At 42.0% G+C, this 14819-nt stretch overlaps 1 protein-coding gene and 1 long non-coding RNA gene across 6 annotated transcripts in view; one reads left to right on the top strand and one right to left on the bottom strand.

Moving 5' to 3' along the window:
• Positions 1-1760: 1760 nt before the first annotated feature.
• LOC123791313 (uncharacterized) lies at positions 1761-7319 on the top strand. Its single transcript, XR_006779332.2, has 3 exons — positions 1761-5565; positions 5715-5799; positions 7183-7319. It is a non-coding gene; the product is annotated as an uncharacterized LOC123791313 (long non-coding RNA).
• The window catches only part of ZFP1 (ZFP1 zinc finger protein), a 24078-nt gene continuing 15877 nt past the window's right edge, over positions 6619-14819 (bottom strand). For 2 of the 5 annotated variants that reach the window (XM_045795998.2, XM_087870615.1), the window contains exons 3-4: positions 10456-10582; positions 6619-8919 (exon numbers count right to left, since the gene is read on the bottom strand). In XM_045795998.2, coding sequence (XP_045651954.1) covers positions 7844-8919; positions 10456-10582 — 1203 coding nt within the window. In that variant the 3' untranslated portion in view covers positions 6619-7843. Of the gene's footprint in view, positions 8920-10455; positions 10608-14819 lie in introns of all 5 variants that reach the window. The other 3 variants (XM_045796001.2, XM_045796000.2, XM_045795997.2) reach the window with 2 other exon arrangements.

Genomic DNA, 14819 nt, shown 5'->3' with positions numbered 1-14819 from the left:
TTTTAGGACATGCCGGTTGCAATGTTTGGGATGATGGGGTTTTGGAATACCGGTGAAGTTCAGTGCGGTGAGGTCCGGAGCCGACGGCAAAGAAAGAATTCTTGAGACGTCTCTGGTGTAAAAAGCTGGTTTTTTAAAGCAGGGGGACAGGACCCGTGGGCAGAAAAAGCTGCCCTGGATTTGCGAGGTGTGGCTGATTGTATACTTGGGAGTTGGGGGAGGTAAGGAAAAGGGAGGTGTCAAAAGGATTTTTGTATGTTAAAGACTCACGGGATACCAGAGGCCTTGCCATTGTCAAGTGAAGGTTGTTTTTCCTTCTGGTAAGATATTAACGGTAAGACAGTTGGGAGCTTTCTGGAGGAACACTACACTTTTCTGCTTCAAGTATCTGTCAATGGGCTGCAGGTTATAAGGACACTTAATTGTATCTACATTCCCTTCTGGAAGCTAGCCCGTTGATAGAAATGCTTTGTTCTTGTAAATGGCTAAGACGTGTAAACTGAGAGAGACTCCGGTCTTGCAGGATTGTGATCTCTATAAATTAGCTATTTGTTTTTCCTTGATGGCAGCCGGGAGTGCCTGAGGAATGTCCCATATATCCCATGGCGGGGGGGCGGGGGTTGTGGGATGTCAGCTTTTGCCTGTCCTCAGCTTGCCTTCTGCTCCCTCATCAGGGACTTTATATTTGTCCTTTTTTTTTTTTTTTTTTTTTTTTTTTTTAAGTAACATCACACCAGGGATTGAACCCATGATATCCCGTTGGGTCAGGGGATGCAGAATGATAGCAGGCAGTGAAGCAGTGACAAAGAGACCACAATCCTGCATTTCCCTTTCGTGGTGCCACTGGTTTCCAGTTGCAAGGCTATTTGACTCACTTGTGTCAGGATGCACTGTCCAGGCGCAACCCACTGCCCAGATGGTCAGAGGTGGAGGTCTCCTGTCCTCCTTTCTTGTGCTAGGCGGGAGCAGATATCCTGTCCTCATGCCTTTTAGCCCAGAGCCTCTCCTCAGTGTGACAATAGTCTTGTGATCCAACCTACTGCCCTAACTGTCCTTGGCCTCGGGGCATGGAGGACCCTTACATAAATAGTTAAGGCTTTTATAACTACTGGTCCAATCTTCTTGTTAGACAATACGGCCTTGACCCCTACTACTCTGGGAGACCTTGAACTATTACGGCAGCAGTGACATTTCGGGATGAATGCTGCGGGCAACGAATGAGAGAGGTAATAAGCAAAAGCACACAGCGGTGTGACAGACCTCTGGCTATTGGTGTGCCTTTCCCAGAGTGTTACCCACTGGGGTTAGTCAGTCAGGAAACCAGTTGCAGCTAAAGGGCTTTCCTCTCATTTAAGTGCAGGGGCAATCAAGTAATCCTGCTGACTATGCCAATTATTTTGGTCTTGGCCTATTGATAGTGCCGCTATCAGCTAGAAATGCCTGGGGGCCCGCTCCCCTGGGCCCCATGAAAACACCCCACCCCGACCAGACATCGCCCTTTCCCGAACCAGTGTTGTGGCTGGACCACCCCTTGGGGTTCTTCCAATTGCAAGACTCCCTTTGTAATAACTATCAGGAAACCGGTGTTTGGCACACGTACATGGGGGAAGGGGGGACCAAGGTTTATTACTCACAGGTTCTGGAGGGTACCTGACGTGTCTGGGGCCACACAGTGAAGTTGGAGAGGACATGAGTGAGCATGGGCCTGGGGTATGGCTTTTATTGGGGTTGAGGGTGGGGGCCTAGTTTTGTGAGTTTACTCTTTATTGGTGAATTCAAGGGCAGGAACGAAAATGCAGGAAGGGAAAAACAAGAAGCCAAATAGTTACCTAAGTCAACCAGAGACTTCTAAAATAGCGGAAACTTTTGGGGGGTGAGGTCAGGCAGCAGCCTGGCTCTTTACCCAGTTGTGTTGTGCTGGCAATGTGTTCATTTGAAATAGCCATCTTTCAAGTGGATGCCTCAGCATGAAAAGCGTGTCAGGCACATGCATTACAATAAAAAAAAAAGTATCAAATGTCAGGTGCTTACACTACATTTATCTTACTACTGATTTTTGTTTAATTGTTGCGGTCAGAGAACACACTGTATGATTTCAATCCTTTTAAATGCATTAAGACGTGTATGGCCCAACATATGTCTATTTTGGTAAATGTGCTACGTGCACTTGAAAAGAACGTATATGCTGCAGCTGTTGGTAAAGTGTTCTATGAAAATCAGTTAGATCAAGGTGGTTAATAGTGTTGTTCATATCTTCGTATCTTTATTGAGTTTTTATCGAGTTCTATCAGTTGCCCAGAGAAGGTGTTTAAAACTTAAGCTGTGCTTGTGGATTGTCTTTTCTTCCTTTAAATATGTCCATTTTTGCCTTCTACATTTTGAAGCCCTATTATTGGGCACATACATGTTTATCGTCCTAAACTGACCCCTTTATCATTACCCTTTATCTCTACAATACTGTCTTGAAGTCTACTTTATCTGATATTAATAGTGCTACTCCAAGCTTCTTACGTTTAGTGGTTACATGTAATGTTTTTCCCATTCACTTTCCATCGTTGTTTTTATAGTAAGAAAATGATTCCATAGAGCATGTAGTTGAGCCTTGTTTTTATTATTCACTGGACAGTATCTGTCTTATTAGTATGTTGAACTGTAGGTCTACCATTTTACTTTCTTTTCCTTTCTTGCCTTTTTTTGGGGTTAAAAATATTTTCAGATTTCCATTTTAATTTAGCAGCTTTTTAGATATACCTCTTCTCATGATTTTTTTTTGATGGTTGCTCTGGACTACAATATACAACCTTTTCATATTTTTCTTAGTATTGTACCACTTCACGTACCTTGAGCAGATTCCTTAGCCTCTCTGAATTTGTTTCTTTATAAACACTAATAAACTTAGGGGTAAAAAAATGGGTTGACTATTAAATGAGCTAATGCATATAAAGCAAACAGCATGCTGCCAAGAGCATAATAAGCAACCAATACCTATTTACCATCACTAATAGCAGTACTGTTGTTACTATTACTGGTCTGGTAGCAGCTGCTGTTGCTAGTATTTTTTATTAGCATTTGACCTCCTGAGGTCACAGGCAGCCATATTAAGCAACCTCAGCAGCTTGACCCATTTGGTCATGTTTTTCTACCTGCTGTCAATCATCCATTCCTCTAGATGGCCTTTTTTTTGTCTCAGCAAGACTCCCTTCAGCTGCCCCTTCCTTGCCCAGGCCTGGCCATCCTGTGCCCACTCTTCAGCCTGTTGCTGTACCTAGTACAGCCAAACCAGTTGACCATAGCCAGTCCCTGCCCTACCCCTAGCCTGATCCTTATCACAAACTAAGTCTGGCTTTATTTTTCAACATTACAGTGTCTGTTGTCCTGAGCAAAGTGATCTGAGCCCATAGTCCCACAGGCCTCTTGCTACCTTCAAACACATACTTCCCAACATGAGAGGACTTCCCACATCTTGTTCTCTCCACTTCAGTTTAAAGGGGGCAACCCCTGCTCAGTCCTGGCTTCTCCTCACTTTGCTAAGAGGTATCAACTTTTATGCACTACTCTTCCTTTTCTCGTTTTCAGTAATGGCTTCAGCACCTTGCAGGGATACCAGCCTCAGATAACTCCTCTTCCCACATTCAGCATCAACCAGATGGACAAAGTGCTCAGGTCAGCCCTGTCCCAGATCACCTAGGGGTAGAATTCCAGTCTTGAGGTAAGAATGGGTAATTTCAAGAGTCTGGATGGGCTGGAGGAAGAGGAATTGTTCAAATACCAGGAGACATTATGAAGAGATCTAGGAAAGCAGGAATTCAAGTGATCTTGAATTTGCAAGAGGATTTCTCACTGATTGCCGACAGTCAGTAATAGAGAAAGCACTTGGTTGCTATTCAAAGTTTTGCTGAAAGCCATTGAAGTGGGGGCCATGAATTGGCAGAACTTGATTTCTTAGGGTTCTCCTCCTAAGGGAGGGGGGTTGTTACTGGGCACCTGCCCAAATTCTCTTCCCAGTTAGCATCAAGCTCACTTAATTCTTAAAAAGCAGATGATGCTATTCTTTATTTGAAGCTCTCCTGTGGCTTCTCATTTTTCTCACAGGGGCAGGCCCAGCCCATACCTATGCGTCCGGCTTCCTGTAGTCTGTCCTCCACCCAGGTTTTCTGACTGCTCCTGGGAAGCACTGCTAACACACAAATACCTCCAAGACAGGAGCCCTCTGTCACAATATGATCTTGTTCACCACTGTATTCCTGGCAGCCCACAAATGCCTGCTCCCTTGTTGGTGCTTAAAATGTCTTTTGTATGAATGGATGTCCCCACATCCACTATCAGTGTCAACAGCTGTGGTCTGGACTTCTCATGGGGGTTTTATGCTCCCTTTACTATCCAATAACTAAAGTCTTCAGTACCCATCTATGGGTTCTTTAACACGAGTCTCACTAGCCTTTATAGGTGGTGTTTTGGTTTGTTTGTTGTATTTTGGTTAATATTCTGACAGTCCTTATAAAACTGAGAAAAGTAGATTGTCCTCTATTCAGATATGTTACATACAATTCAATGTGTATGTCTGAGATAGAAGAGCAGCCTCATGGGACAGAAGAGATAAGACCTGAGGAATAGAAGGTCACCAACACTGTGCTAAGATCTGGAACACTGGAGCAGAGGGTCCCAGATAAGTTCTATTGACCACTGCTCAGCAGGATGAACTATGGGAGTTTTCCCCTTCAAAATCCCCAGAGTACAGACCTAGCCAAGTCAGAAGATGTAAGTGGAGACCAGGTACCAAGAGTCCACTCTACTTTGGCCAGCAGGATTTGATGGGACAATCGAGGTAAGTAGTTGAGTCAAGAAAAATTCTAGCCATACAAGGCCTGGGGATGTCCCAGACCAGCTGTCTGGTTGGGAGAGGGGCTGTGTGTCATCATGCAGCTGCAGAGAATGAGGATGGAGCAGGGGTGGCTGGAATGAAACCTCTAGCTGCAGTCACCTCCCCCCAACCCTGAGTACACCAGAGTACCTCACATTTCCATATTTTTTCAAGCTGTGCCTCAGCATCTCATCCCATAGTTTCCTTAGACCTACAATCCCACCATCCTTAGACTTAACAGTAGAGAGATGCCAATTAAATTTATCAATGGCAGCCTTATGCCAAGATGGTCCCCAACTTTAAATTTAGAAAGCATTAAACCATGGGGAAAGCTGCAAGTATTTAAGCATTTTAGTTATGAAAAAGGTGATTTGTGGAAACAGGAACTCCAAAGTTAAAATATCTAATGGAATAAAGACAGGTAAGGGGGCCAAGTGTAGTGGGCATGGGTGTTGGAGTCAGATTAGGGAGAGGTCAGAATCCAGAAACAGCCCCTACTGGCTGCGTTGCCTCTTGGCCTGCTGTACCCAGCGTGATGCAAGGTGGAAATGCAGCCAAATGCCCAGGTTGTAAGAACCTCTTTCAGGAGAAGTTTCATCTAAAAGCACTTTTTTTTTCCCCCCTGATCTGGATTTCTAGGGCCTTGGGAGCAAGCAGCTCACGAAAGGACAGTCACCCCAATGATTACCTTTGCCTTTGTAAAGGTGGGTGTGTTTTCTCAAAGCATTTGTAATTTGCTGATTTGTAATAATGACCTTGCCATTCCTTGCAATTTTTTCATGGGTTTTTCTGTCTTTCCTATTTTTTTTTTTTAATTAAATGTTTCCTTGTGTGAACAATGAATGTCAAATAGGTGTTTTCATGGAGAACACAGGCTCAAGCACACCACACAGCTATGAAAGTTAGAGGCCCAGAAGAGCAGACAGCTGTTTTATAAAGTAAGAGAACCTGCCTTATGTTAACTAATGTTAATGATCTGATTGTGTTATGAGTTATGGTATTTAGTATAAATGGGTTAATTTAGGGACCAAGGAATGCATGACACATTTTCCATTAGACTTAATGATAATTATATTTTTTCATATAGAATTTTATTATCCAGGACCATAAAATCATACAAATACACATGTTCTTAGATCTTTATTTTAAAAATGTGGCGCACACACACAAACTTTCTCTCCCCTCTTCCCCCGCCCCCTTCTCATTTGACCTGGAGGTATTTGCTCCTACACATTCTTTTCCATGGAATACCATCCAACCATGGTATATTTTGCCTGCAGTTTAATCATTCTCTTACTGATGGTCATACATTGTTTCCATTTTTGTCCTTATCAAAAAATACAATATACATTGATAAACATATAATCTTAAGTACTGGCACTTTACTTTTTTCTTAGGGATAGATTCCCAGGAGTGAGATTCCTGGATTAAAGGGTATGTGTATTCTTAATGTTAAGAGTCACACTTTACACATGTCTAACAGCAGTGTATGAGATGAATCTTTCCCTTGCTTCCTTGCTTGTAGGAGACAAGATGACAATTTAGACAAAGACTTACTGGACTATAGATGTTCTGGTTAACCTATTCAGAAAGTCACTCCCATTCATATAGTCACAGCACATCAATGACATTCAGAAACAAGGAAAAAGGCCAGTTACAGTTGCCAGTGACAAATCTAGTGTGTGATTTATGACTGATCAGGAGAGAAACTTGGGAATATGAAATCAATAGTAAGATGGTTTGCCTCTGAGTTATGCAAAAAGCTTCTTTTTTTTTTTTAAGGTTAATTGTTAAACATCTGGAGAGATCACTGAAAAGCCTAACTTCTAAGGTGTTTGTGAACCTTTAAAGGAAAAGCTTAACTTTTACTCGAGTTCCAAAGGGAGACGCTTTGGGTTGATGACAGTGAAACTCAGGGAGTGGAAATGCCTCCTTTAAACAGAATGTGGCAAAAACGCATTTCTAAAGTGTGTTGTGCACATGGACATTTTAAAAAGCAGTAAGACATTTACTGACAGTTTCTTAAATTTTTTCTCTAAAGTCTCTAAAATGTAACATTTGTGAACCACATACACATCCTACTTTTTTGTAAGACAATTCATAAAATATTAAGAGAAATAGGGAAACACACAAATAAAAGTACGAGTAGTTTCTGGGTTATACACTATGTTAAAAGACATGCATTCGTAGGTAACACCCCACTGCAAAGTGACTGTGCACTAGAGACGGGCCCTCTTCGGCTGGGGTGCGTACTGAGCGCCCATCGGCCCGCCGTGCTCTTTCACTCGCTAAATCCCCTCTGCATTCTCACTCACTCACAGACTGACGTGAAGAATGCTTCTAGCAACCCCAGAAGCAAGTTAAAACTCCAACATTGTCTTCTATTTACTGAAGAGGCAGCGGAATAACGATGGTCAGACCGACTCTCTACGTCAGCGAGCAGCAGGAGACAACAGAGGCCACACGCCCCCTGAATGGTTACCTATTTCATGTGGAATGCATACCGGCTTGGGAAAGGTACTGAAAAACACATGATGTTCAGCATGGAAAATCTTATTCGTGCCCCAACTGTCAGAGGACAAGAATTTCAAACTCCCAGTGACTGTGTTAAATGTACATGTGTAGGTCTAAGATAGGATCACACAGAACCACTAAATTCCTAAGGTACTGACTGATCCTTTATGCTGCTGCCCAGAATATTTCATTCTTGAGTCATTCAAGATTTTAACAAGCTCACGGTAATACCATTAAGCATTTCTATTTAGAGTTGGATATGTGCTGATATATATTCTTTAGCTGGGCGTCATCTCTCACTTTGGGTACGACAGTGTTCTGAGGGGACCCTGTTTTTACATGTTTTCCGATGTGATGGATTGTATCTCACTGTGAATTTCCACGTGCCTTCAGTACCTTCGTGCAGTTTCTCCCCCACAGGAAGGGTTGGGGTGGAAGGGTTTTCCACAGTCCTGGCTGGCTGCATTCTCAGGGCTTTTCCCCCAGGTGAACTCTCTGATGGACACTGAGCCGGGATTTCCTACTGAAGGCCTTCCCACATTCAGCACACTCATATGGTTTTTCTCCTGTATGGATTCGCAAATGTAATCTAAGGGTTGACCTCTGGCTGAACGTTTTGCCACATTCAGTACATTCATAAGGTTTCTCTCCCGTATGAGTTCTCATGTGTATAATCAGTTGTGAGTTCTGGATAAAGGACTTCCCACATTCACTGCACTCATAGCGTTTCTCCCCCGTGTGAATTTTCTGATGTATAATGAGGTTGGATTTCTTGAAGAAGGTTTTTGCGCATTCATTACACTCATAGGGTCGTTCTCCCGTATGAATTCTCTGGTGTGTAGTAAGTTCAAATTTCTGGGCAAATGTCTTGCCACAATCACTGCATTCATAGGGCTTCTTCTCCATATGTGCTCTCTGGTGTACGATGAGGTTTGACTGGTGGGTGAAAGCTTTTCCGCATTCAATACATTCAAAGGGTTTCTCCCCCGTATGAATTCTTTGATGTTTAATGAGGTTTGCCTTATGAGAGAAGGTTTTCTTACATACATTACATTCATAAGGTTTTTCTCCAGTGTGTATTCTCTTGTGACTAATGAGGAGTGACTTAAAGGAGAAAGCCTTGTCACAGTAATTACAAATAAAAGGTTGTACCAAATTTCTTATTTTCTGATGTTTAAAAATGGCTTCTTTAAAGACTTTTCCGCTTTTGCTATATTCAGAGTATTCTAATCCATTATGGGCTTTCTCTTGCTTCAGATAGAGGAGTGCTTTTCCAAATCCGTTACACTCATCAGCTCTCTTTCTTATGTAGTTTCTATTACTATTAAGTAAGTCTGAATTCGATTTCAAAGTTTTTTCATATAAGTCGTATTTATAGGGTACTTGCCTTAAAGAAACGAAATCTGTGCTCAGATTAAATGTTTTTCCAAAGAGATTACCTCTTTCCTCAATTGGGGTTTGGTTCTTGAATATGATAAACGGCCTCGCCTGCTCATCTGGATTGCTGCGGTCCCTCTCCACCTGGTCGTCGGCCTTCCACACCTCTAGGAGAGAGCACATGAGACACGCTCTGTCAGCCCCTTCCCTATGATGTTACAGAATATGAAGCCTCCACAAAGTTATATTGTGGGGCTGCCTCTACCATGTGGGATCCAGTCTTCCAGTATTTATTAGTAAGTCTCCAATGCAAATTTTGCCTAGTTCTTAAACTTTGAAAGACAAAAAAAAGCCCTTGGCAAAAAAAGTGGAAACTGACAATGGACGAAAGTAGCATTGCTAGATTACAAAATGGCCCTAAAAGGTGAAATAAAAAAACAGAGGACAGCAAACAGGGCACAAATGATGTGGGAAGGCTGGCAAGCAAGTCTGGGGACAAAGGAGATTCAGAATTGTCCTCAAGAACAGCGAACAGCAGAGACCAAGAAAACAAGAAGATGAAGATGTTAAAGGAAAAAAGCCTAGGCTGACGTGAGTTTAGCAACTACCTCTTAGGCTCTGAATGACTATGGTCTGCTCATCTCTGCCAAACAACTTCCTCAAATCAACACTTCTCACAGGTCCGCATAGCTGATCCTATTGCCAAGATCCAAATCTCTGAAGTATGACTTTTGCAAGCGGAGGACAAGATACAGAACTCCTATTTTGTGGGAAATAAGAAAATTAAGCCAAGGGTCCAAGATTCTTGTGACAGAATCATTTGTTTCACTCCTTTTTTCTACTGAAATATTTTTCTCCTAATATGTTGAATTTCTTCTCTAAACCAGTCTTGTCCCTGCTTTTATTTGAAAGAAATCTTAAGGAACAGATCCAACCTTGACCTAGACCTTTAATAACCTTTCTTTTCATCTGTGTGTTCCTGGTTACTCCTGACTCTTGTGATCCTGCTGCCATTGTGTCTAGGACAAAGACATCACACTTAAAGATTTTTTTTCTTCCCTTAAGGCTATTTTACCAATTCCATGACCTAAAATATCAAAGTCACCATTCTGACAAATTGAGAATACTAATCAGAAAAGTTTAGGACAGGTGAGGCAAATAAGTGTGAGGGAAAAACAAAAAAGTTAAACAGGAAAAAAGTTAAGCAGGGACAGACTGATAGTTGGAGGTATGATTCTGAGATCTGAGGGATATAGGTCATCTGGTCTTGACCATCTCTAAATGTTTGGGGACATGAAAACTGATTCTTCAAAATATTTTGAAATATTTCAACCCATTCATAATCCCTAGGATATTACTTCCAGTGGCTTCTGATTCTCCTTCCCTCTTCTGCCATCTTCCCTAGAAAATTGTGAACTGGCAATTGTTAATATGCTATCAATACTTCTCTTCCTGTTGCCTGAAAATCACATCTGGTTTGATAATATCAGATAACTTGCTAATGGAACATAGCTCCTAACTGCTTGGACTTCAGAAATCCCCAAAATAAAGAAGGTAGAACCTGTGAGTCTGCACTCTCAGCTTTAACAACTGAAGCTCAAGGCCAAAACCACTCCCTAATTCAGCAGCTGAGAATTTCCGGTAACGGAGCACGTACACAGAGGGCAGGCAAACACTGAGCTACACCCGAAAGAGGCCCTTACCCACTGACAGTAAGTTGCTGTAGTTCTCCAGCATCACATCCATGTACAGGATCCTCTGTGAGGGGTCCAGCTGCTCCCATTCCTCCTGAGTGAAGTCCACAGTCACATCCGTGAATGAAACAGATCCCTGAAATGGCATATTGCTATTCATTCTGAAATGACCAACATTTGATCATGTAGAAAGGATATGTGAAAACTTATTCCTACCTTGTTACAAAAGTCATTCACCATGAAAATGTATAGAGAACACCAACTATACATCTTCATGGTTTTATGTTTCCAAAAAAATATTTTTAAAATAGTTAAAGCATTAATTTACATTCCCCTATACCTCTGGCACTACCATATTTGACAGACATCTAGTCACTGTTCTCTGAAAATGCGTACAGGGAAACACATAAATACACAGTACTTACTGTTACCAGTGCAGAGATGCTCATATAGGTGGTTCTGTGGTATCAAACCAGATGATACTAAAGAGTTAATTAAAGGTTTAAATATTTAAAGGCAGAAGATGAACTTCCAGTTTTTTTGTTTTTTTTTTTTAAAGATTTTATTTATTTGACAGCCAGTGAGAGAGGGAACACAAGCAGGGGGAGTGGGAAAGGAAGAAGCAGGCTCCCAGTAGAGGAGCCTGATGTGGGGCTCGATCCCAGAACGCCAGGATCACGCCCTGAGCCGAAGGCAGATGCTTAACCACTGTGCCACCCAGGCGCCCCGATGAACTTCCAGTTTTAAGACAACATGTCAGACATAACAGATCTCTCTACCATATCCAACCGATAAAAATGGCAGAAAATCAAAAAATAAACAAGTGGAACTACATCAAACTGAAAAGCTTCTGCACAGAAAGAAAACCAACAAAATGCAAAGGCAACCTACTGAATGGGACAAAATACTTGCAAATCATCTGAGAAGGGGTTAATATCCAAGATATACAAAGAACTCAGAGCTCAAAAGCAAAATTATCCAATTAAAAAATGGGCAGAAGATCTGAACATTTTTCCAAAGGGACCTACATATGGCCAACAGGTACATGAGAAGATCACTCAACACATCACTAATCGTCAGAGAAATGCACATCAAAACCACACTGAGATATTACCTCATACCTGTTAGAATGGCTGCTATCAAAAAGATAAGGAATAAACGTTGGCGAGGATGTGGAAAAAAGGGAACTCTTGTGCACTGCTGGTGGAGAGGTAAACTGGTACAGCCACGAAGGAACACAGTATGAAGCTGCCTCAAAAAACAGAACTACCACATGATCCAGCAACTCCACCTCTGGGTATTTATCCAAAGAAAACAAAAAACACTAACTTGAAAAGATACATGCAGGGCGCCTGGGTGGCTCAGGTGGTTAAGTGTTTGCCTTTGGCTCACCTCATGATCTCAGGGTCCTGGGATGGAGTCCAGCATTGGGTTCCCTGCTCGGCGGGGAGTCTGCTTCTCCCTGTGCCCATCCCCCCCAATCGTGCACGCACTCTCACAAAAATAAATATAAAAAAAAAAAGATAAATGCACTCCCACATTCACTGCAGCCTTATTTACAATACCCAAGAATGGAAACAACCTACGAGTCCAAGGATTGACAAGTGGAAAAGGAAATGTGGCATATATATATATATATACAATGGACTATTTACTCAGACATTAAGAGAGAAAATCTGGTCACTTGTGAAAACACGGATGGATCTTAAGGGTATCATTCTAAGCAAAATAAGTCAGAAAGACAAATACTATATCATCTCACCTCTATGTGGAAACTAAACCCCCAAACAATCAAGCTCATAGATACAGAGAACAGACTGGTTTCCAGAGTGGAAGGTGGGGAGTGGGCAAAATAGGGGAAGGGAGGTCAAAAGGTACCAACGTCCAATTATAAGACAAGATGTGGGGATGTGATGTGCAGGATGGTGACTACAGGTAACGATATTGTATTGCATATCGAAAGTTGCTAAGTTCTCATCACAAGGAAAAAAACTAACATGTGGTAATGGATGTTTATCAGACTCATGGTGGTGATCATTTAGCAATATATACCCATATCAAATCATTACACCGTATACATGAAACTAATAATCCTCCATGTCATACCTCAATAAAAAATGAAAAAAATGTTCACAGTCACATTTTACATTAAGAGCCCAAAGCTGGAAAAACATTCATCAATAGATTTTTTTTGTGGTCTATTAAAACAAGGGAGTCCTATAAAGCAATGAAAATGAACTAATTCCAGCTACACAGGGAGGATTTCACAAGAGCTCCAAGAAACCTGGCTAATTTCTATTTCTTGGCCTGAATGGTGGCTACCTGGATTTTATTTATCTACATCCACTTGGCCAAATGATAGGTACATTAAGAACTTTTGTATGGCTGCCAGACCAACAAGGGGGATAAACCTGTGGCACAGTACTTTGACTCAAGTTACAATAATTTATTTTTTAAACAAGTTTGTTTCCCAGAGTCTATAGTCTCTCATGGTTCATTCCCCCTTCTGTTTACCCCCCCTTTCTTCTTCAACTGAGGGCTTCGGGGTGTGGGGGAATGGGATAGACCGGTGATGGGTAGTAAGGAGGGCACGTATTGCATGGAGCACTGGGTGTTATACGCAAGTAATGAATCATGGAACTTTACATCAAAAACTAGGGATGTACTGTATGGTGACTAACATAATAAAAAAAATATTAAAAAAAAATTTGTTTTTGTTTTTTTAAAGATTATGAGAGTGAGAGAGAGAGAGAGAGAGCGCGCGCGCGCGAGCGGGCACGCACGCAACCAAGAGAGCACAAGCAGACGGAGGCGCAGAGGGAGAAGCGGACTTCCCGCTGAGCAGGTAGCCCGCTGCGGAACTCAGTCCCAGGACCCCGGGATCATGACCTGAGCCGAAGGCAGACACTTAACTGACTGAGTCATCCAGGCGCCCTCAAGTTACAAGAATTTAGAAATGACTCCAATATCAAGTGTGAAAATACTCTGTATCTTTTTCCTCACAGTGCTGTTTTCCATACTCTCTAACAAAAAACTCAAAAAAACTGTTGATAAAACAAAATTCTGATACCATAGTATTAAAAGGGATGTCAGGCATGACTGACTTCAAAGACTTTTGTCAATATAGTATAGTTTCCATCGGAATTAATTTGGTGTTCCGGGGAGAAAGCCCATGGCCGTGAGTAGAGATGTGCCCAGCCTATTTGACATCCAGAGCAGACCATTTTTTAATACCCCTTAATCAACTCTTCAAACTGTTAGATCTTCCTTGACTTATGATGGGGTTACATCCTGATAAACCCGTCATAATGTGGAAACATCATAAGGTGAAAATGCATGTAGTACCCCTAACCCACTGAACAACGTACCTAGCCTACCTTAAACATGCTCCGAACACGGACATTAGCTGACATGTAGGCAAAATCATCTAACTCAAAGCCTGTTTATTTTATAACAAAGTGTTGAATATTTCATGTAATGTATTAAACTCAATACTGAAAATGACAAGCAGTGATAAGCAGAATGGCTGTATGGGTACAGAACGGTGTTAAGTGTACTGGCTCTTTACCTTCTTGATGGTGTGGCTGACGGGGAGCTGCGGTTTGCTGCCGCTGCCCAGCATCACAAGAATATCCTACCACATACTGTTAACCCAAGAAAAGTTCAAAATTCCAAGTACAGTTTCTACTGAATGTGCAACACTGTAAAGTAAACAAATCATAAGCTAAACAATCTTATGCTGGGGACTGTCTATAACATCTAAACTGTCACCTCCCAATTTACTTTTGAGTGCAAGAATCTTCTATAACCTATTCACATTCTCTCTATTCTGAATCTACATTATCTTTCATCTTCAGTTATGACCTTTGATTCCTTAGGCCTTTGTGATTCTTCCCAACTGTCAATGCCCCTGTAAGATTCCACAGCTCCAAAATCTAGATTACAGGGGCGCCTGGGTGGCTCAGTTGTTAAGCGTCTGCCTTCGGCCCAGGGCGTGATCCCGGCGTTCTGGGATCGAGCCCCACGTCGGGCTCCTACGCTGGGAGCCTGTTTCTTCCTCTCCCACTCCCCCTGCTGTGTTCCCTCTCTCGCTGGCTGTCTCTCTGTCAAATAAATAAATAAAATCTTAAAAAAAAAAAAATCTAGATTACACTTGTCACCAGCTTTAAAACCCTTGCCCTACTGACTTCCCACCATCTCGCATTCATAACTCTTAGCCTTGGGAAAAGTTCTAAGAAAACAAATGACATAAAGGTCTGAGTACTACAAATGACCTAGTTGTACTGCACAAATTTGCAGGTAGCCTCATCAGCATTATTTCATGACATCTTCTACAATTCTCTAGCCACTTGGCATGGGAGCAGAGAATGCAG

The sequence above is a fragment of the Ursus americanus genome, chromosome 21 (genome assembly GCF_024610735.1).
Source record: "Ursus americanus isolate L20-20 chromosome 21, mUrsAme1.1.p, whole genome shotgun sequence".
Lineage (NCBI taxonomy): Eukaryota > Metazoa > Chordata > Mammalia > Carnivora > Ursidae > Ursus > Ursus americanus.
Note: the sequence above shows the minus strand (reverse complement) of the source record. Positions and strands in the feature narration are given on the sequence as shown.